This window comes from Heteronotia binoei, chromosome 10 (genome assembly GCF_032191835.1).
Source record: "Heteronotia binoei isolate CCM8104 ecotype False Entrance Well chromosome 10, APGP_CSIRO_Hbin_v1, whole genome shotgun sequence".
Classification (NCBI taxonomy): Eukaryota; Metazoa; Chordata; class Lepidosauria; order Squamata; family Gekkonidae; genus Heteronotia; species Heteronotia binoei.
The window spans coordinates 1,959,099-1,980,568 of record NC_083232.1 but is presented as its reverse complement, the minus strand read 5'-3'; the positions used below and the strand labels follow the sequence as shown (position 1 = coordinate 1,980,568).

The window sequence follows — 21,470 nt, the reverse complement described above, 5'->3', positions numbered from 1 at the left end:
ACCTTCTCCTCCCTTCCGATCTGGGTTTGCTACAGATTAGAACCCCGTGCATGACACACATACACACACATGCACACAGAGTGCACAGCCTACAAGCTCTACAGCTTGGGTAACCTTGGGTCAGTTAAACTCTCTTAGCTTATCCGACCTCCTAGGGTTGTTGTGAGGATAAAACAGGGGAGAATGAAATAAGCCATTGGGGAGGGGGAGAGATGGCAGATAGATGGAGAGAGAGATGAGAGAAGAACTGCAGATTTATACCCCACTCATCAGAGAGCGGTTTACAATCTCCTTTATCCATTCTTCCCCCCCCCCCCCAACGACAGACACCCTGTGAGGTGGGTGAGGCTGAGAGGGCTCTCACAGCAGCTGCCCTTTCAAGGACAACTTCTGCGAGAGCTATGGCTGACCCAAAACCATTCCAGGAGGTGCGAGTGGAAAAACAAACCCGGTTCTCCCAGATAAGGGTCTATGCACTTAACCTGTACACCAAACTGGCTCTCTATTAGAGCTATGGATGACCCAAGGCCATTCCAGCAGCTGCAAGTGGAGGAGTGAGGAATCAAACCCGGTTCTCCCAGATAAGAGTCCGCGCACTTAACCACTACACCCAACTGGCTCTCTATTAGAGCTATGGCTGACCCAAGGCCATTCTAGCAGGTGCAAGTGGAGGAGAGGGGAATCAAACCCGGTTCTCCCAGAAAAGAGTCTGTGCACTTAACCACTACACCCAACTGGCTCTCTATTAGAGCTCTGGCTGACCCAAGGCTATTCCAGCAGGTGCAAGTGGAGGAGTGGGGAATCAAACCCGGTTCTCCCAGATAAGAGTCCGCGCACTTAACCACTACACCAAACTGGCTCTCTATTAGAGCTATGGCTGACCCAAGGCCATTCTAGCAGGTGCAAGTGGAGGAATGGGGGATGAAACCCGGTTCTCCCAGATAAGAGTCCGCGCACTTAATCACTACACCCAACTGGCTCTCTATTAGAGCTATGGCTGACCCAAGGCCATTCCAGCAGGTTCAAGTGGAGGAGTGGGGAATCAAACCCGGTTCTCCCAGATAAGAGTCCGCGCACTTAACCACTACACCAAACTGGCTCTCCAGAGAGAGGGATGAGAGGGAGAGAGAGAGAACAATCACTAAATTGGGATTATAGAAACATTCACTTGATTGGCTTACCAGCTTTTGGGCCACAATGTTGTAATGACTGAAAGACTGAAGAAGGGCCAAGAAACAGACTTTGCACCCAGCTGAGGAAGAAGACAAAGACACACATTTTGCTGTTATCAGGCATTCCTATTAGCAAAGTAATTCTGAGAAAAAAGAAAATAATGCCTTGAAACATCTTTCAAAAAATGAGTAGTTTTCTCATTCTCTTGGGAAGGGCTTATATGTAGCCAGGATAAGCTCAGAACAGAAGAGAATCCATGCTGGATCAGGCCAATGGCCCATCCTGGCCAACACTCTGTGTCACACAGTGGCCAAAAAACCCAGGTGCCATCAGGAGGTCCATCAGTGGGGCCAGGACACTAGAAGCCCTCCTACTGTGCCCCCCCCCACAAGCACAAGAAGCCAGAGCATCCCTGCCCCAGACATAAGGACATAAGAGAAGCCCTGTTGGATCAGGCCAGTGGCCCATTCAGTCCAACACTCTGTGTCACATAAGAACATAAGAGAAGCCCTGCTGGATCAGGCCAGTGGCCCATCCAGTCCAACACTCTGTGTCACCCGATGGCCAAAAAAACCCAGGGGCCATCAGGAGGTCCATCATTGCGGCCAGGACACTAGAAGCCCTCCCACAGTTGCCCCCCCCCCCCTAAGCACAAGAATACAGAGCATCACTGCCTAAGACATAAGAGAAGCCATGTTGGATCAGGCCAGTGGCCCATCCAGTCCAGCACTCTGTGTCACACGGGGACCAAAAAAACCCAGGGGCCATCAGGAGCTCCATCAGTGGGGCCAGGATACCAGAAGCCCACCCACTGTGTCCCTCCCAAGCACAAGAATACAGAGCATTACTGCCCAAACACAGTGTTCCACCTGTATCAAGGGTGGCCAAACCACGGCTTGGGAGCCACATGTGCCTCTTTCACATCTATTGTGTGGCTCTCAAAGTCCCCATCGGCTGGCTTGGAGCAGGCATTTGTCCCTTTAAATCATTTCTCCAAGCCAGCGGACAGCTTGGACAATGCATTTCAAGTTAAAGTTGCTTTCTTTCACCCTCTTCCACCCCCCCATCCATTTGCCTGCCTGCCTGCCTAGTTCTGCGGCTCTGAAACATCTGATGTTTATTCTATGTGGCTCTTCATTAAGCAAGTTTGGCCACTCCTGGTCTACACCGTATGGCTAACAGCCACTGAGGGCCCTCTGCTTAGTCCTTGCAAACCTTCTGGTCCAGGAAGCACGCTCTGCTCCTGGCTCATGCTTCCAGAATCCTGGGATAATCTTTTTCTTGGCATGAAACATGTATGTGTGCGTTTGTGTGTGTGTGTGTGTGTGTGACAGCAAGAGGAGGAATTTGCACTTTCAAGGCCCAGAAACAGATCCGGAAAGTTGCTGTGCTAGAAGGGGCAGGGAAAAAATCCGCCCAAGACTCTGGGCAGTTGCTTCTAAGGCTCTAACTAGCTCCATGACAGCTTCTTGCATCCTACGGAGAGGTAATCAGGAGCCAGAAAGGCTCACAGGAAGGGTACTGAGGAGGGAAACCACAAATGTAAGTAAGTAAAGTAAAGTAAATTTATTTTTGTATCCCGTCCTCCCCCGCTAAGGCGGGCTCAGGGTGGCTCAAATGTGAAGGGCCAATCGCCCAGCTTAGCCAAGGGACATTTGGAGGAGGGGCAAGAAGACTGCAAATTTATACCCCACTCTTCTCTCTGAAACAGAGACTCAGAGCAGCTCACAATCTCCTATATCTTCTCCCCCCACAACAGACACCCTGTGAGGTGGGTGGGGCTGAGGGCTCTCACAGCAGCTGCCCTTTCAAGGAGAACCTTTGCAAGAGCTATGGCTGACCCAAGGTCATTCCAGCAGCTGCAAGTGGAGGAGGAAGAATTGCAGCTTTATACCCTGCCCTTCTCTCTGAATCAGACTCAGAGCGGCTCACAATCTCCTTTATCTTCCTCCCCCACAACAGACGCCCTGTGAGCTGGGTGGGGCTGAGAGGGCTCTCATAGCAGCTGCCCTTTCAAGGACAACCTCTGCCAGAGCTATGGCCATTCCAGCAGCTGCAAGTGGAGGAGTGGGGAATCAAACCCGGAAGCCACACAAAAGGCAGAAGTGTGGCTCCATCCCGTGGCTTGTTGCAGAATTGACCCAAGCATTTTCAAACACCTTTCCCCAAATGTAAGGATGAGAGACCCTGAAGCCGAAAGACAGGCAGGAAGTGCTTTGGAACAGACCACGTGACCTCAGAGGGGCCTTCCTGTTTCCTGTCACTGGCTGCCATCTTCCTTTCATTCCAAGCAGCTCCAAACATTTCCAGGACTGCCAAGAGATCTTCAGTGGCCCAGAGATCTCCCCATGCTGAGATAAAAGTGGCACATAAAGCAACCCAGCCCAACCCTGGCCAAGGAAGGAAGGTCAGTTGCTTGCTGCTGTTCTCTTCAGTGTTTATTAAGTTACCCAGGGGTGGAATTCTAGCAGGAGCTCCTTTGCCTATTAGGCCACTACCCCTGATGTAGCCAATCCTCCAAGAGCTTACAAAAAAGAGCCCTGTAAGCTCTTGGAGGATTGACTACATCAGGGGTGTGTGGCCTAATATGCAAAGGAGCTCCTGCTAGAATTCCACCTCTGAAGTTACCAAAGATTAAGTTCTCTATGATTCTATGCAAGACCTGTGAGCAACAAAACATCTGCTGCCACTTTTCCACTAAGTGCTTTTAAGAAGTGGGCAGAACCATGTGGGGCTTTTGCCCTGCAAGCCTTCTGATTGGCCACTGGAGACTTGATTGACTATGCCAGGAGTGGCCAACAGTAGCTCTCCAGACGTTTTTTGCCTACAACTCCCATCAGCCATTGGCCATGCTGGCTGGGCCTGATGGGAGTTGTAGGCAAAAATCATCTGGAGAGCTACCGTTGGCCACCCCTGGACTATGCCTTTTTAAAAATTGTTGCTTTGGCAGCAGCTGCCACCACAGCGCAAGAATCAGCACGGTGTGACTGACGGTAACCTGTGGCTGCCATTTTGTGGCTGGTCCCGCCTTCTGTGGCAGCCATTTTGCGACTGGCTCCACAACCTGAGACGGCCATTTTGTAGCTGCGTCCACCACGTTATGTCAGAATCCCAAAGGTGCCCACAGGCTCAAAAAGGTGGGGGACCCCAGCAGAAGAAATGTCTCCCGGATGTTTCATTGTCCCTCATACCTTTTAAATAAAAGGAGAGGAAATGGTGGACCAGGAAGCTGGCATCCGTCTTGGAGGCGACCAGTAAGGTCAGCAGGCCCTGGGAAAAGAGGAAGAGAAAAGAGGAGACGAGAACGTCAGATCAAACAGTCACCAAAGGGTTTAGGGTCAGGAACACTGCAGCTGCTTTGCCTGGGGTGGGGGACTCCCATGTTTACTCTCCGGGTCTTCGCAAGTGACAGGAACAATCTCTTTCTCCCTAGAGGCCTTGAAGGTGGAGCAGAGAGTGCTACACGTATGAAGTTGCCTAATACTAAATTAGACAACCAAACACTGTGATAGCTGGCTAAAAATGTAAAGGTAGTCCCCCTGTGCGAGCACCAGTCGTTTCCAACTCTGGGGTGACGTCACATCACAATGTTTTCACGGCAGACTTTTTTACAGGGTGGTTTGCCTTGCCTTCCCCAGTCATCTACGCTTTCCCCCCAGCAAGCTGGGGACTCATTTTACTGACTTCGGAAGGATGGAAGGCTGAGTCAATCTTGAGCCGGCTACCTGAATCCAGCTTCCGCCGGGATTGAACTCAGGTCGTTGTCAGAACTTGTATCTTTACTGCTGGTTCCCTATAATGTGACCAATGCTGCAATGTATCTTTACTATGACTTAGAGCTGCTTTGTTACTGAACCAAACTGACTCCATGTTGTAACCCTTGCTTGACCCAAAGTGCTTGAATAGTAATTAACCTTGCCCCACTGGTATCCAAAATATTTGGGGTTGTAGAATGAGTTATGTTATGTCTCTGCACATTCTCACACTGGGACCCTTTGAAGCCGAGCAGCATGGCCTTCGGAGTAGGGAGGCATCCTCTCTACTGATAGTGAGGGTGAGAAGACAGATGTGCCTGTAACGGGGTGAATTGTGGCTTTGTGAGATGTTTGTTTTACGTGTATAAAATTGTGCTGGTGCTGGCTCTCGCCATCACTGTTATCTTGCCTCTTCCAGTGCTTAGTTCTCTTCAATAAAATCCTAACTTTGTAACCAAGTATGGGATCCGTTTGAAGTTCTTAAGTTCTGACATTATAACAGTGATCCCATTGTTCGTGGCTTATCTGTACTGGAGGCTTGGCCCGATGGCGGCAAAAGTGCCAGACGACGGAGAGCCCACCACCCCAATAGAGGACCCGCCGCTCGACCCAAATGTGACGGGGGTCCGGCGCAAAATTAAGGTCCCGGCGCCTTTCTCGGTCGACGCCGCGTTCCCAGCCCCGCGAACCTGGAGCCCACGGAAGTCCACGGCAGCAATCGACGCCGCGGAGCAGCGGTACCGAAGCATGCTGGGCGAAGGGGGAGCCGGAGACGGCGACCAAGAGGAGGGCCCGGAGCCCCGAGGGGGAGACGACCAGATCCGGACCCTCCGCAACGACTTATTCGACTGGGTTCGGGAGATACACGACGACGTGCATCGATCCCGCGTGACGATGGCCGAGGAGTTGCAGCAGAACCTGGGCGCGATCTACGACCAGCTCCGCACCTTGCAAACTGCGGTCCTGGGAGTCCCGATTGGAGGGCTACCGCTGGGGCAACTGCCCGTAGCCCCGCCGGCTCCGCCGGCCCCAGCTCCGCAAGCTCCGGCCGCCCCGGCCCCGCCAGCTCCGGTTGCCCCGGCTCCGCCGGCTCCGGCCGCCCCAGCCCCGCCGGCTCCGGGCGTCCCGGCGCCGCCGGCTCCACCTGCCCCGGCACCACCAGCCCCGCTGGCCCCGGCTGCCCCGGCGCTGCCGGCCCTGCCCGCTCCAGGGGCCCCAGCACCCCCCGCCCCGATCCTGCCGGCTCTACCGGGCCCCGCGCCGCCGCCGGGGGCGCCGCGAGCCCCAGGGGGGGCCGAGGGTCGAGGAAGAGAATTGAAGATTACTTTCGATGGGAATCCGGAGGACGTGGAGTATTTTACCATACAGTGCGACACGTTCTTCACCCACTGGGGTGCGGATTACCCGACCGAAGCCAGCCGAGTGTACCACATCGCGTCCCGACTGAGAGGCGCGGCCCGCAAGTGGTACGTCGGGCTTTTTATGGGAAGAAAACCCGAGCTAGCTACAGTGGCGGGGTTCCTGCACGCGATGCTCCGCCAGTATGGCGATCCCCTGCGGGAGGAGAAGGCGGTCGCCGCCCTTCAGCGCATAGAGCAAGGCAACCGCTCCACCCGCGAGTATGCCACCGAGTTCCTGGGGTACTGCGCGGCGGCGAGGGGATGGAACGAGGTCATGAAATATACCGCGTTCATCAATGGTTTGAACCCGACAATCCTCGACCGCTGCTACAGTCAAGGGAGGCCCGACACGTTGGTCGGATGGATCCAGCTGGCCGGAGAGGTGGAGACCAACCTCCAACATGTGGGGATGCGACGGCAGCAGCTGGCGAAGAAGGCGGCGAAGCTCACCCCGACTAAATCCGAAGGGAGGAAGGCACCGGCGGCCTCCACCCCGTCTCCTGCTCGCAAGTGCTTCAAATGCGGAGACCTAAATCATCTCGCTGCCAACTGCCCAGTGAAAGGGGGTTCCACCCCACCCACGGCGAAGACAACTACCCCGGGGCCGAAGAAAAAAAAGAGCGGCCGCTCGAAGGAGCCCAGCCGGGGCTCCGTCGCCACCTCCTTGGCGACTGACGAGGATTTTACCACCGACTTGGCTACAGTGGAAGAATCGACCGAAGAATCGGACGACACCGAGTCGGCGGGAAACGACAGCGACCTGCTTTAATGGGTGCCGCAAAGCAGGTCCAACAACAGCCGGCACTCCTCACGGTGAGAGCAACAGGGGGTTTACTATTTATGGCCGTTACCCTCCTCAACCCTACCCTAAAGAGATTCATGCACGCCCGAGCGCTGATCGACTCCGGGTGTAACAGGGAACTGATCACCCCCCGCCTAGTTGAGGCGTTGGGATTAGCCACCTCCCCCCTACCACAGCCGATGCAGTTCCAGCAGATGGACGGGGGGCCCATGAGAGGGGAACCATGTGCGTTAGAGACTCAGGCAGTCCCGGTGGGAACCGAGGAGCATTGGGGGATTGAAACTTTCGTAATTGCCCCCTCTTGCTCTTTTGACGTGGTGGTGGGCTCGTCTTGGCTCGCCCGCCACCAACCAGACATAAGGTGGGAGGAACAAATCGTCCGGTTCCCGGATTGGAGGTGTGAGCATCACCACTGGCGCCCCGAATGGGGACCGCACGCTCCCCCCCAAAACATGCGGGCTTGCCTCACTCTCGAGGAAGTCGCCTCAATCCCCAAGGAATACCAGGATCTAAGATTAGCGTTTAGCGAGAAGGAAGCGGACGAGCTACCGCCCCACCGCCCTACGGACTGTGCCATCGAGCTGATCCCAGGGCAACAGCTTCCCAAGGCGAAACTGTACTCCATGGGGTGGGCGGAAAAAGCTGAACTCCGAAAGTTTCTGGACAAGAACCTTAAGTGCGGCTTCATACGGCCGGCCACTGCCCCCCATGCAGCCCCCGTCCTCTTCCGAAAGAAAAAGGACGGGTCTCTTAGGCTCTGCACAGATTTTCGTGCTATAAACGGGATTTCCATGTCCAACGCCTACCCGATCCCGTTGATAAAGGATTTGTTGAACACCGTAGCAAAGGGCAAAGTATTTACAAAGCTTGATCTCCGAGACGCGTACTTCCGCGTCCGCATCAAAGAGGGGGACGAGTGGAAGACAGCATTCAACACCCCCCTGGGACAATTTGAGTACCTAGTCATGCCCTTCGGACTGCAGGGAGCCCCTGGTGTTTTCATGAACTTTATCAATGAAGTGCTACGGGAATTCCTGTTTAAGGGGGTGGTGGTGTACCTTGATGACATCATTATCTATTCACAAGATCTAAAGTCTCATGTACCCCTGGTCCGAAAAGTGTTACGCACCCTTTGCAAACACAAACTGTACGCCAAATTGTCAAAATGCGAGTTCCACAAGACCGAATTGGACTATTTGGGTTTCCGAGTGTCGGGGGAGGGACTGGCCATGGACCCCGCAAAGGTCCAAGCAGTACTAGACTGGGAACCCCCTCGAACCCGCAAACAGTTACAAAGTTTTATCGGGTTCGCTAACTTTTACCGCGACTTCATTAAGGGGTTTGCCACAGTCATGCTCCCCCTCACGGAACTCCTCAAAACCAAAGGGAAGGGTGAAGAGGCGAAAAAGCCAGGCGCACGCCTAACGTGGACGCCTGAATGCCAAAAAGCTTTCAATGAACTAAAACGCCTCTTCACCTCCGAACCCGTGTTGGCTCATCCCGACGAGCGGAAACCCTTCGTGGTCCAATGCGACGCCTCCGACGCCGCAGTGGGAGCCATACTGATGCAGAGGGGGGAAAATGGGGTGCTCCGTCCATGCGCCTATATCTCAAGGAAATTTTCCAACGAACAAAGAAATTGGTCGGTCTGGGACAAGGAGGCGTTTGCCGTCATGTTTGCCCTGAAAACCTGGCGCTCCTGGCTCGAGGGAGCGAGAGTGCCCTTTGAAATCTGGACCGATCATAAAAACCTTGAAGCCCTCACCGGGCGCCGCAAAATGACTGCAAAACAAATCCGGTGGGCAGGTTTCTTTGCTAAATTTGACTTTGTGCTGAAACACATCCCAGGCTCAAAGAATTTCTTGGCAGACGCCCTCTCTCGCATGCCACAACACGACAGTCTCCGAGAGGAGGTAGTGGACTCATTAATTTCCCCCTCAGCCATCTCGGGGGGGGTCACTACCCGCTCAGGCAGGCAGACCAGCCCTCCGGATTCAGATCTGCTGCCTCGATTCCTCTCAGAATACAACCAGGAGACCGACCGCCCACCTAATTTGGTTAAAGCCGAAAACGGGCTCTGGCTGCACAATGAAAAAATCTATGTGCCCGACCCCCTCAGAAAAGAGGTCTTGGAGCGCTGTCACTCAAGTCGCCTGGCCGGCCACTTTGGCTATGTCAAAACCCTCAACCTACTCACCCGCCAGTTCTGGTGGCCGAAAATTAAGAAAGATGTATCTGAATTTGTTCTTTCATGCCCCACCTGCCTCATGGCAAAAAGAAGGGGGGGTAAACCCCCGGGCCACCTGGTTCCCCTCCCTACATCCACCAGACCCTGGTCGGTAGTCTCCATGGATTTCATTGTCGAACTCCCACCCTCACAGGGCAAAACAGTCATCCTGGTCGTGGTCGACACATTTTCTAAACAAGCCCATTTCATCCCGTGCAAGAAACTACCCACGGCCAAAAAACTCGCCCAGCTCTTTTTCACCCACATTGTACGCCTACACTCATTCCCAGACAAGGTCATTAGCGACCGCGGGACGCAGTTCGTTGCCAACTTCTGGCGGGAGTTCTGCAAACTCGCTGGCATCGAGCAGGGGCTAAGCTCTGCCTACCACCCCCAGTCGGACGGACAGACGGAGAGGGTTAATGGTCTTCTGGAACAGTACCTCCGCTGCTTCATTAATTTCCAACAGTCCAACTGGGTGGACCTCCTCCCTTTTGCAGAATATGGCTACAACAATAGCCTCCATAGCTCAACCAAAACCTCCCCTTTTCAAATTATCAATGGTTACGAGGGCAAGCCGTTTCCCACTCTCGCCCTCCCCGCCAGCCCGGCCGAACCCACATCCTGTCAACAATGGTGGGAGGGCCTCCGTGAAGGCTGGAAGGGTATTCAGGAAAACCTGGAGGAAGCGAAAAAAGCCTACAAAAAGCAGTTTGACAAAAAGCACTCCCAAGAGTGGGACCTGAAGGTGGGGGATACAGTTTTCCTGTCCACAAAAAACCTTCCCCTTCCCCAGCCCTGTCGCAAACTCGCACTGAAGTTCCTTGGCCCATTCAAAATAAAAAGGGTAATAAACAAAGTGACCGTGGAACTCGAACTGCCCAAATCTCTAAGTAAGATCCATCCTGTTTTTCATTGCAGCTTGCTTCGGAAAGACCCTGGTGCTACGTCCTTCCATCCCAGGGCCCCACCGCCCCCTCCGACGACAGTGAGGGGTCAGAGTCACCATGAGGTCCAGGAGATCCTGGACTCCAGAGTCAAAAGGGGGAAACTGTATTATTTGATCAGGTGGAAACACTTCCCCCCGAGCTGTGACGAGTGGGTCGAATCTCAGAACGTAGCCGCTCCGCAACTGCTGAAAAAGTTTCACCTACTGTACCCGCACAAGCCCAAGGCTGGCCCCGTGGGAGGGGGCGCTTAGGGGGGGCAGTATGTCAGAACTTGTATCTTTACTGCTGGTTCCCTATAATGTGACCAATGCTGCAATGTATCTTTACTATGACTTAGAGCTGCTTTGTTACTGAACCAAACTGACTCCATGTTGTAACCCTTGCTTGACCCAAAGTGCTTGAATAGTAATTAACCTTGCCCCACTGGTATCCAAAATATTTGGGGTTGTAGAATGAGTTATGTTATGTCTCTGCACATTCTCACACTGGGACCCTTTGAAGCCGAGCAGCATGGCCTTCGGAGTAGGGAGGCATCCTCTCTACTGATAGTGATGGTGAGAAGACAGATGTGCCTGTAACGGTGTGAATTGTGGCTTTGTGAGATGTTTGTTTTACGTGTATAAAATTGTGCTGGTGCTGGCTCTCGCCATCACTGTTATCTTGCCTCTTCCAGTGCTTAGTTCTCTTCAATAAAATCCTAACTTTGTAACCAAGTATGGGATCCGTTTGAAGTTCTTAAGTTCTGACAGTCGTGAGCAGAGAGTTTGGACTGCAGTAGTGCAGCTTTACCACTCTGTGCCACGGGGCTCGTGAAATGCTGGCTAACATACTGTAAAACTTTTATCACAAATCTTATAAAGCTATTTATCCTGTTAGAAGGAAGTGCACTGTCACAAAAGAGTCTTGATAAATGCTCTCTATGCCCTCTTTCTTTCCAAAATAGCATCCTGGAATAAACCATCGCAGTTATAACAAGACACAACATAAAGCTGAACGGGAGTAACTTTTTAAATTCAATTTAGAACTGACCTCTCGGTACCACTGAAGTGCTTAAATTTATATGGTGCAAGTCACTCAAATGCAGAAGGGTTTTGCATCTGTTTAAAGAAGTTAAGGATTGACTTGCTCCTAATACATGCACTGAAATATAACAGGAGGCTGATCACCACGACACGGACAGGATTATCTCTGAGAAAGAATTTGATGAAATGAGCCTAAACTGGGTGCTCATTGGATGGACTCTTTTAAACATTGCATTTCTTTCTAATGTGATAAACAGCTTTATAATATTTGTGATAAAAGTTTTACAATATGTCAGCCAGCATATCACAGTGTTTGGCTGTCTGTATTTTCTCTATTATGAACTGTGATCCCATGTTGTTTTTTAATGCTAAATCAGACCCTTGGTCCATCATATGAACATATTTGAACATATGAAGCTGCCTTGTACTGAATCAGATCCTCCTGGGTCCATCAAAGTCAGTCTTGTCTACTCAGACTGGCAGCGGCTCTCCAGGGTCTCAAGCTGAGGTTTTTTATGCCTACTTGCCTGGACCCTTTTTACTTGGGGATGCCGGGGATTGAACCTGGGACCTTCTGCTTACCAAGCAGATGCTCTACCACTGAGCCACTGTCCCTCCCCTAAAGAACATATGAAGCTGCCTTATACTGAATCAGACCTTGGGTCCATCAAAGTCAGTCTTGTCTGCTCAAACTGGGTGAGTGGGCGTCAACGTGGCAGATGCGGTTCAATGTGGCCAAGTGCAAAGTAATGCACATTGGGGCTAAGAATCCCAGCTACAAATACAAGTTGATGGGGTGTGAACTGGCAGAGACTGATCAAGAGAGAGATCTTGGGGTCATGATAGATAACTCACTGAAAGTGTCAAGACAGTGTGCGTTTGCAATAAAAAAGGCCAATGCCATGCTGGGAATTATTAGGAAGGGAATTGAAAACAAATCAGCCAGTATCATAATGCCCCTGTATAAATCGATGGTGCGGTCTCATTTGGAGTACTGTGTGCAGTTCTGGTCGCCGCACCTCAAAAAGGATATTATAGCTTTAGAGAAGGTCCAGAGAAGGGCAACTAGAATGATTAAAGGGCTGGAGCACTTTCCCTATGAAGAAAGGTTGAAACGCTTGGGACTCTTTAGCTTGGAGAAACGTCGACTGCGGGGTGACATGATAGAGGTTTACAAGATAATGCATGGAATGGAGAAAGTAGAGAAAGAAGTACTTTTCTCCCTTTCTCACAATACAAGAACTCGTGGGCATTCGATGAAATTGCTGAGCAGACAGGTTAAAACGGATAAAAGGAAGTACTTCTTCACCCAAAGGGTGATTAGCACGTGGAATTCACTGCCACAGGAGGTGGTGGCGGCCACAAGTATAGCCACCTTCAAGAGGGGTTTAGATAAAAATATGGAGCAGAGGTCCATCAGTGGCTATTAGCCACAGTGTATGTGTGTATATAACATTTTTTGCCACTGTGTGACACAGAGTGTTGGACTTGATGGGCCGTTGGCCTGATCCAGCATGGCTTCTCTTATGTTCTTATGTTCTTAAACTGGCAGCGGCTCTCCAGGGTCTCAAGCTGAGGTTTTTCATACCTATTTGCCTGGACCCTTTTTAGTTGGGGATGCCAGGGATTGAACCTGGGACCTTCTGTTTACCAAGCAGATGCTCTACCACTGAGCCACCGTCCCTCCCCAATGGTCAGTACTGTCCACTCAGTCTGGCAGTGGCTTTCCTGGGTTCCAGGCAGAGAGAGGCCTTTCCCATCAACTGCTACCTGATTCTTCTAACTTGAGATGCTGGAGACTGAAGCAGAGACTTTCTGGATGCCGAGCCGATGCTCTGAGCCACGGTCCCTCATATGGAGCTGTCTTACACAGAATCTAAACCTTAGGAAAAACTTCCTGACAATTAGAGCGGTTCCTCAGTGGAACAGGCTTCCTCAGGAGTTGGTGAGGTCTCCTTCCTTGGAGGTTTTTAAGCAGAGGCTAGATGGCCATCTGACAGCAAGGCTGATTCTGGGAACTTTGGCAGATCATGAGAAGGAGGGCAGGAAGGGCTGCATCAGTGCATAATGCTCGTGGCCCCTTCTTACACACCCAGGGAATGCTGTTCACCACTTTGGGGTCAGACAGCCATTTGTCTCCAGGTCAGCTTGGCAAGGGGGTCAGTTTGGCAAGTTTGGTGTAGTGGTTAAGTGTGCGGACTCTTATCTGGGAGAACTAGGTTGATTCCCCACTCCTCCACTTGCAGCTGCTGGAATGGCCTTGGGTCAGCCAGAGCTATTGCAAGGGTTGTCCTTGAAAGGGCAGCTTCTGGGAGAGCCCTCTCAGCCCCACCCACCTCACAGGGTGTCTGTTGTGGGGGGGGCGGAGGTAAAGAAGATTGTGAACTGCTCTGATACTCTGAGATTCGGAGTAGAGGGCAGGATATAAATCCAATATCTTCTTCACACAGAAGAAGAAGATGTATATATGGGGGAGATAGGATCAGAACCAACGGGTTGAAATTAAATCAAAAGAGTTTTTGGCTCAACATCAGGAAGAACTTCCTGACCGTTAGAGCGGTTCCTCAGCGGAACAGGCTTCCTCCTCGGGAGGTGGTGGGCTCTCCTTCCTTGGAGGTTTTTCAACAGAGGCTAGATGGCCCTCTGACAGCAATGAAGATCCTGTGAATTTAGGGGGAGGTGTTTGAGAGTTTCCTGCATTGTGCAGGGGGTTGGACTAGATGACCCTAGAGGTCCCTTACAACTCTTTGATTCTGTGAACTTCCTGACCATTAGAGTAGTTCCTCAGTAGAACAGGCTTCCTCCTCGGGAGGTGTGGGCTCTCCTTCCTTGGAGGTTTTTCAACAGATGCTAGATGGCCATCTGACAGCAATGAAGATCCTGTGAATTTAGGGGGAAGTGTTTGTGAGTTTCCTGCATTGTGCAGGGGGTTGGATTAGACGACCTTGGAGGTCCCTTCCCACTATATGATGCTATGAATCAGACCCTTGGCCCATCAAAGTCAGTACTGTCTTCTCAGACTGACAGTGGCTCTCTAGGACCCTAGGCAGAAGTCTTCCCCATTATCTACTGCCTGGTCCTTTTGAACTGGAGATGCTGCCAGGGACTGAGACGGGGACATTCTACATGCAAAGCTGTGGCCCTTCCTGTTACCCAGGGTTTGTTGTTGCTATGTATTCTAGATTTAACCAGACTGACATGATTGACTTGCAGCAAAACAACCCTGACAGCTACAGATAATCAGAGACAACATTAGCATATGCGGTGGGGGGGATTTGCCATAGAAAAACGAAGCATCGGGAATTCATTTGGAAAACATTCACTTCTGGAAAATATTCCACTCTATATCACTGTCCCAAAAGTGCCCCTCTCCTGTGTTTTCCCCTCACAACAACCCTGTGAGGTAAGTTAGGATGGGAGAATGTAACTGGTCTAAAGTTACCCAGCAAGTTTCCAGGGCCTGAGTGGGGATTTGAACTCGGGTCTCCCAGATCCTAGTCCAACGTTTTTAACCACTACACCACCCCGGCTCTCACCATTTTGAGACTCCTTCACCGCCTTCCATTGTCTGTCCAGGCAACAGTCCCAAGGTACAGGGTGGACTTCACCCACATGTCCATTTGTATCATGTCTGGGGGACTCCAGAGTGGACCCATAAAATGGGGCAGCCTCTGTTCAGCTGATTCAGAGTATGGGAAGCTACTCTTGGGACAGCGATATGGAGTGGAATATTTTCCAGAAGTCAAGAACTTTCCGATCTGCAGCCATGAAAGAGTGGCAGGGTTAGTACATAGTGGCAGAGGACAGTTCACTCATTTACTTAAGCAATTTAAATCCAGGGTTCCTCTAGGCAGGACCTGAGGGTTACCCAGAATTACAACTCAACTAGGGTTGCCAATCCCCAGGTGGGGGCAGGGGATCCCCTGGTTTGGAGGCCCTCCCACCTGCTTCAGGGTCATCAGAAAGCGATGGCGGGGGGGGGGGGATGTCTGCTGGGCACTCCATTATGTCCTATGGAGACCGATTCCCATAGGGCATAATGGAAAGTTGATCTACGGGTATCTTGCGGTTGGGGAGGGGGGCTGTTTTTCGAGGTAGAGGCACCAGATTTGCAGCATAGCAACCAGTACCTCTCAAAAGACCCCCTGAGTTTCAAAAAGATTGGACCAGGGGGTCCAGTTCTATGAGCTCCTATGCTTCATTATTTTCAATGGAGGGAAGAAATTTAAAAGGCGTGCAGTTCCTTTAAATGTGATGGCCAGAACTCCCTTTGGAGTTCAATTATACCTTGCCGCACACTTGGTCCTGGCTCCACCCTCAAAGTCTCTTGGCTCCACCCCCCAAAGTCTCTTGGCTCCACCCTCAAAGTTTCTTGGCTCCACCCCCCAAAGTCTCTTGGCTCCACCCCCAAAGTCTCCTGGCTCCACCCCCAAAGTCTCCTGGCCCCACCCTCAAAGTCTCTTTGCTCCACCCCAAAGTATCCTGGCTCCACCCTCAAAGTCTCCTGGCGCCACCCCCAAAGTCTCTTGGCTCCACCCCCAACGTCTCCTGGCTCCACCCCCAAAGTCTCTTGGCTCCACCCCAAAGTCTCCTGGCTCCACCCCCAAAGTCTCTTGGCTCCACCCCCAAAGTCTCTTGGCTCCACCCTCAAAGTCTCCTGGCTCCACCCCAAAGTCTCTTGGCTCCACCCTCAAAGTCTCCTGGCTCCACCCCCAAAGTCTCCTGGCGCCACCCCCCCAAAGTCTCTTGGCTCCACCCCCAAAGTCTCCTGGCTCCACCCCCAAAGTCTCCTGGCTCCACCCCCCAAAGTCTCCTGGCTCCACTCCGCAAAGTCTCTTGGCTCCACCCCAAAGTCTCCTGGCTCCACCCCAAAGTCTCTTGGCTCCAACCCAAAGTCTCCTGGCTCCACCCCAAAGTCTCTTGGCTCCACCCCCAAAGTCTCCTGGCTCCACCCCCAAAGTCTCCTGGCTCCACCCCAAAGTCTCCTGGCTCCACCCCAAAGTCTCCTGGCTCCACCCCAAAGTCTCTTGGCTCCAACCCAAAGTCTCCTGGCTCCACCCCAAAGTCTCTTGGCTCCACCCTCAAAGTCTCCTGGCTCCACCCCCAAAGTCTCCTGGCTCCACCCCCAAAGTCTCCTGGCTCCACCCCCAAAGTCTCCTGGCTCCACCCCAAAGTCTCCTGGCTCCACCCCAAAGTCTCCTGGCTCCACCCCAAAGTCTCTTGGCTCCACCCCCAAAGTCTCCTGGCTCCACCCCCAAAGTCTCCTGGCTCCACCCCCAAAGTCTCCTGGCTCCACCCCCAAAGTCTCCTGGCTCCACCCCAAAGTCTCTTGGCTCCACCCTCAAAGTCTCCTGGCTCCACCCCCAAAGTCTCCTGGCTCCACCCTCAAAGTCTCCTGGCGCCACCCCCCCCAAAGTCTCTTGGCTCCACCCCCAAAGTCTCCTGGCTCCACCCCCAAAGTCTCCTGGCTCCACTCCCCAAAGTCTCTTGGCTCCACCCCAAAGTCTCCTGGCTCCACCCCAAAGTCTCTTGGCTCCACCCCAAAGTCTCCTGGCTCCACCCCAAAGTCTCCTGGCTCCACCCCAAAGTCTCCTGGCTCCACCCCAAAGTCTCTTGGCTCCACCCTCAAAGTCTCTTGGCTCCACCCCCAAACTCTCCAGATATTTCTTGAATTGGACTTGGCAACCTTAAGCTCAACTCAGACTTTGCTCTGTTGCTTCAGACCAGCCCGGCTTCCCGTCGGGATCTGTTGTAATCCCAATCTCCAGGGCCCACCTGGAGGTTGGCAACCTCAGAGGGACGCCCCGAGTCCTCTCGCCTTCTATAGGCCGAGGGACTACGAGTCCCAGCATGCTTCACTTCCCAGCGAGGCGCGCGCGGCCCTTCTCCCCTTCGCCGCGGCCTTCCCGAGCGGGGGCCTCACCTGCTGCGGCCGCTCGGCGGAGTCTCCCAGCAACTCACTCAGCTCCGCAAACATCGCCGCTGGTCCGCTACGGTTCCCGAGAAGGGACACAAAGGCTTAGCGGCTGTTTGCGAGGGAGCGTCAACGGGGAGCCAAGCTGGCTGCTCGGGCGGCGCTTGGGCAGATGCGCATGCGCCGCTGGTCCCCTTGCCCGCGCTTTTCTCTGCTGCCAATTTCGCAGCGGGCGGGCGCGGAATTGCAACAGGGGCGGGTGGGCGGGCAAGCAGGCTGGCTGAATGGGGAGTGGGCGGGGCTTACGATTACATGCACACTTCATAAGAACATAAGAGAAGCCATGCTGGATCAGGCCAATGGCCCCTCCAGTCCAACACTCTGTGTCACACAGGGGCCAAAATACGCACACATGCACACTCACTGCGGCTAATAGCCCGGACCTCTGCTCCTTATTTTTATCTAACCCCCTCTTGAAGCTGGCTATGCTTGTAGCCGCCACCACCTCCTGTGGCAGTGAATTCCGCATGTTAAATCACCCTTTGGGTGAAGAAGTACTTCCTTTTATCCATTTTAACCCGACTGCTCAGCAATTTCATCAAATGCCCACAAGTTCTTGTATTGTGAGAAAGGGAGAGAAGTCCTTCTTTCTCTACTTTCTCCATCCCATGCATTATCTTGTACACCTCTATCATGTCACCCTGCAGTTGATGTTTCTCCAAGCTAAAGAGCCCCAAGCGTTTCAACCTTTCTTCATAGGGAAAGTGTTCCAGCCCTTGAATCATTCTAGTTGCCCTTTTCTGCACTTTTTCCAATGCTATAATAGCCTTTTTGAGGTGCGGTGACCAGAATTGTACACAGTATAACTCCAACTTTGTTCTGTTACTTCACACCAACAGGGCTGCCTACCCACCTGAATCTAACCTCTCGAAAACAAATGAGCCTTGCTTTTGGACAGACTGATGCGTGGTGCATGTTGGATGCATTTATACAGCTGAGTCGATGAGCTGGTGTTCAGGTGGCCGGGGGGACACACGTGTCCCTCAGGGAGGAATACTGATTTCCAATGCATTCTGCACGTTTAATAATAATTTGGTTTGCAAAGCATTTGATTTCTATGGGGACCGGAGTGACATTTGGAGGATGCATAAATGCTTATTTGTGAATACTGAAAGGAATAGTCCCACATTCACACACACAAGAGAGCTAACAGTCACTTACAGGAAATTTGTACAGGAAATTGTAAAACAATAACGAAACCCCTAAACATTCAAAGAGAGCAAACTGAACTGTTTTCCCTTGCTTGATCTCAGAACATGGGGAGCGGCTGTGGTCAGTAGTACAACATCAGCTTGACATGCAATGAAATTGCTGAGCAGTTGGGTTAGAACGGATAAAAGGAAGTCCTTCTTCACCCAAAGGGTGATTAATACAGGGAATTCACTGCCACAGGAGGTGGTGGCAGCTACAAGCATTGCCAGCTTCAAGAGGGGATTGGATAAACTTATGGAGCAGAGGTCCATCAGTGGCTATTAGCCACAGGGTAGAGATGGAGCTCTCTGTCTGGGGCAAGTGACGTTCTGTATTTTTGCTGCTTGGAGGGCCACAGTGGGAGGGCTTCTGGTGTCCTAACCCCACTGGTGGACCTCCTGATGGCACCTGGGTTTATTGGCCACTGTGTGACACAGAGTGTTGGACTGGAGGGGCCACTTGCCTGATCCAACAGGGCTTCTCTTATGTTCTTATGTGACGCAGAGTGTTGGACTGGATGGGCCATTGGCCTGATCCAACAGGGCTTCTCTTATGTTCTTATGTGACACAGAGTGTTGGACTGGATGGACCATTGGCCTGATCTAACAGGGCTTCTCTTATGTGACACAGAGTGTTGGACTGGAGGGGCCACTGGCCTGATCCAACAGGGCTTCTCTTATGTTCTTATGTGACACAGAGTGTTGGACTGGAGAGGCCATTGGCCTGATCCAACAGGGCTTCTCTTATGTTCTTATGTGACACAGAGTGTTGGACTGGAGAGGCCATTGGCCTGATCCAACAGGGCTTCTCTTATGTTCTTATGTGACACAGAGTGTTGGACTGGATGGGCCACTGGCCTGATCCAACAGGGCTTCTCTTATGTTCTTATGTGACACAGAGTGTTGGACTGGAGGGGCCACTGGCCTGATCCAACAGGGCTTCTCTTATGTTCTTATGTGACACAGAGTGTTGGACTGGAGAGGCCATTGGCCTGATCCAACATGGCTTCTCTTATGTTCTTATGTGACTCAGAGTGTTGGACTGGATGGGCCACTGGCCTGATCCAACATGGCTTCTCTTATGTTCTTATGTGACTCAGAGTGTTGGACTGGATGGGCCACTGGCCTGATCCAACAGGGCTTCTCTTATGTTGTTATGTGACGCAGAGTGTTGGACTGGATGGGCCACTGGCCTGATCCAACAGGGCTTCTCTTATGTTCTTATGTGACGCAGAGTGTTGGACTGGATGGGCCACTGGCCTGATCCAACATGGCTTCTCTTATGTTCTTATGTGACACAGAGTGTTGGACTGGATGGGCCATTGGCCTGATCCAACATGGCTTCTTTTATGTTCTTATGCAGAAGGTCCCAGATTCAGTCCCCAGCATCTCCAGTGGAAAGGACCAGGCAGGAGGTGATGGGGGAAGACCACTGCCTGAGACCTTCGGGTCAGAAGGGGGAAAGCATTACAGGGAAGGAGCTTGTGGGATTCGCTGCCACAAGATGTGCTGCCTGTCTGAGCAGACAAGACCTACCTGGATGGACCCTAACAGCCCGATCCAGTAGAAGGCAGCTTCATGTATTTTGTGTGGTGTCAATAAATGAAATGGGCAGTACTTTCAGGTCGGGGGGGGAGCATTACAGGGAAAGAACTTGTGGGATTCGCTGCCACAAGATGTGCTGAGAGCCACTGGGCAGGATATCAACAAATACCTGGGAGAATCTAGGGAGTTAGACCCTAGTAGGCAGCCGTCTTGGTCTGAAGAAAATAGAACAAAGCAGTAGACAAGTGCACCTTTAAGACCAACGAAGTTTTATTCAGAATGTCAGCTTTCGTGTGCTCTTAAGCAGACTTCATCAGACAAAATGGGAATGGGAATTAAGAAATTCTTAATACAAGTGTGCCGTGTGGAATCATGGGAATGTTTTTAGCAGATTAAAAGAATCATAAATGGGGATGTGTGTTGGTTGAAAAAACACCGGAGTGAGTGGAGGGTGATAAAAAGCAGACTGCTGTTGTAGGGGTGCCATAATTCTAGGTAACATATCTTGTCTGATGAAGTCTGCTTAAGAGCGTACGAAAGTTTACGTTCTGAATAAATCTCGGGAGTGTTATTCCATGTGTGCCCCATCCTTCCTTCCTTCCAAGAGCTCCAGGCAGGGCACAGAGTCCTTCCTTTCCCTATCCAACCTTCAGAACAGCGCTGCGAGGTGGGTTTTGCTGAGGAAGAATGACCAGCCCAATGACACCCAAGAGGAAGCCTTCACACTCATCTCCAGACTGCTACTGGAATTGTTTTCTGTGTGGAATTGTTTTCTGTGGCCTCGGAAGGCAGGACCAGAACCAACGGGTTGAAATTAAATCAAAAGAGTTTCCGGCTCAACATTAGGAAGAACTTCCTGACCGTTCTCTCACCAATGTTATTTAATATCTACATGCGCCCCCTTGCCCAGATTGCCAGGAGACATGGACTTGGGTGCCATCAATATGCAGATGACACCCAACTCTATCTGCTAATGGACGGCCAGCCTGACTGCGTCCCAGAGAATTTAGACCGGGCCCTGCAGGACTTGGCAACCTGGTTGAGGAAGAGCGGGCTGAAACTGAATCCAGCGAAGACAGAAGTCCTTTGTCTGGGTCGGGGCGCTCGGGGAGGGGAAATACTTCTCCCGGTCTTCGACGGGGCGCCGTTGAAAGCGGCGCACCGAGTTAAGAGCCTGGGAGTTTTACTGGAGCCTGCATTATCAATGGAGGCCCAGATTGCAGCCACTGCCAAGTCAGCCTTCTTCCATCTAAGGCGGGCAAAGCAGTTGGCTCCCTTCCTAGAGCGCCAAGATCTGGCAATGGTGCTTCATGCAACGGTCACCTCGAGACTGGATTACTGTAATGCCCTCTACATGGGGCTGCCTCTGTGCCGAACCCGGAAGCTGCAACTGGTGCAGAACGCAGCGGCTAGACTGTTGCTGGGACTCCCT

The 21,470-nt window shown here is 52.1% G+C and overlaps 1 protein-coding gene across 1 annotated transcript in view; it reads right to left on the bottom strand.

Moving 5' to 3' along the window:
* The window catches only part of ELP6 (elongator acetyltransferase complex subunit 6), a 34,978-nt gene extending 17,553 nt beyond the window's left edge, over positions 1-17,425 (bottom strand). Inside the window, exons 1-3 of the mRNA XM_060247907.1 lie at positions 17,253-17,425; positions 4,365-4,443; positions 1,182-1,252 (exon numbers count right to left, since the gene is read on the bottom strand). Of these exons, the coding sequence (XP_060103890.1) occupies positions 1,182-1,252; positions 4,365-4,443; positions 17,253-17,306 (204 nt within the window). The 5' untranslated portion in view covers positions 17,307-17,425. The remainder of the gene's footprint in view (positions 1-1,181; positions 1,253-4,364; positions 4,444-17,252) is intronic.
* Between the last annotated feature and the right edge of the window lie 4,045 nt (positions 17,426-21,470).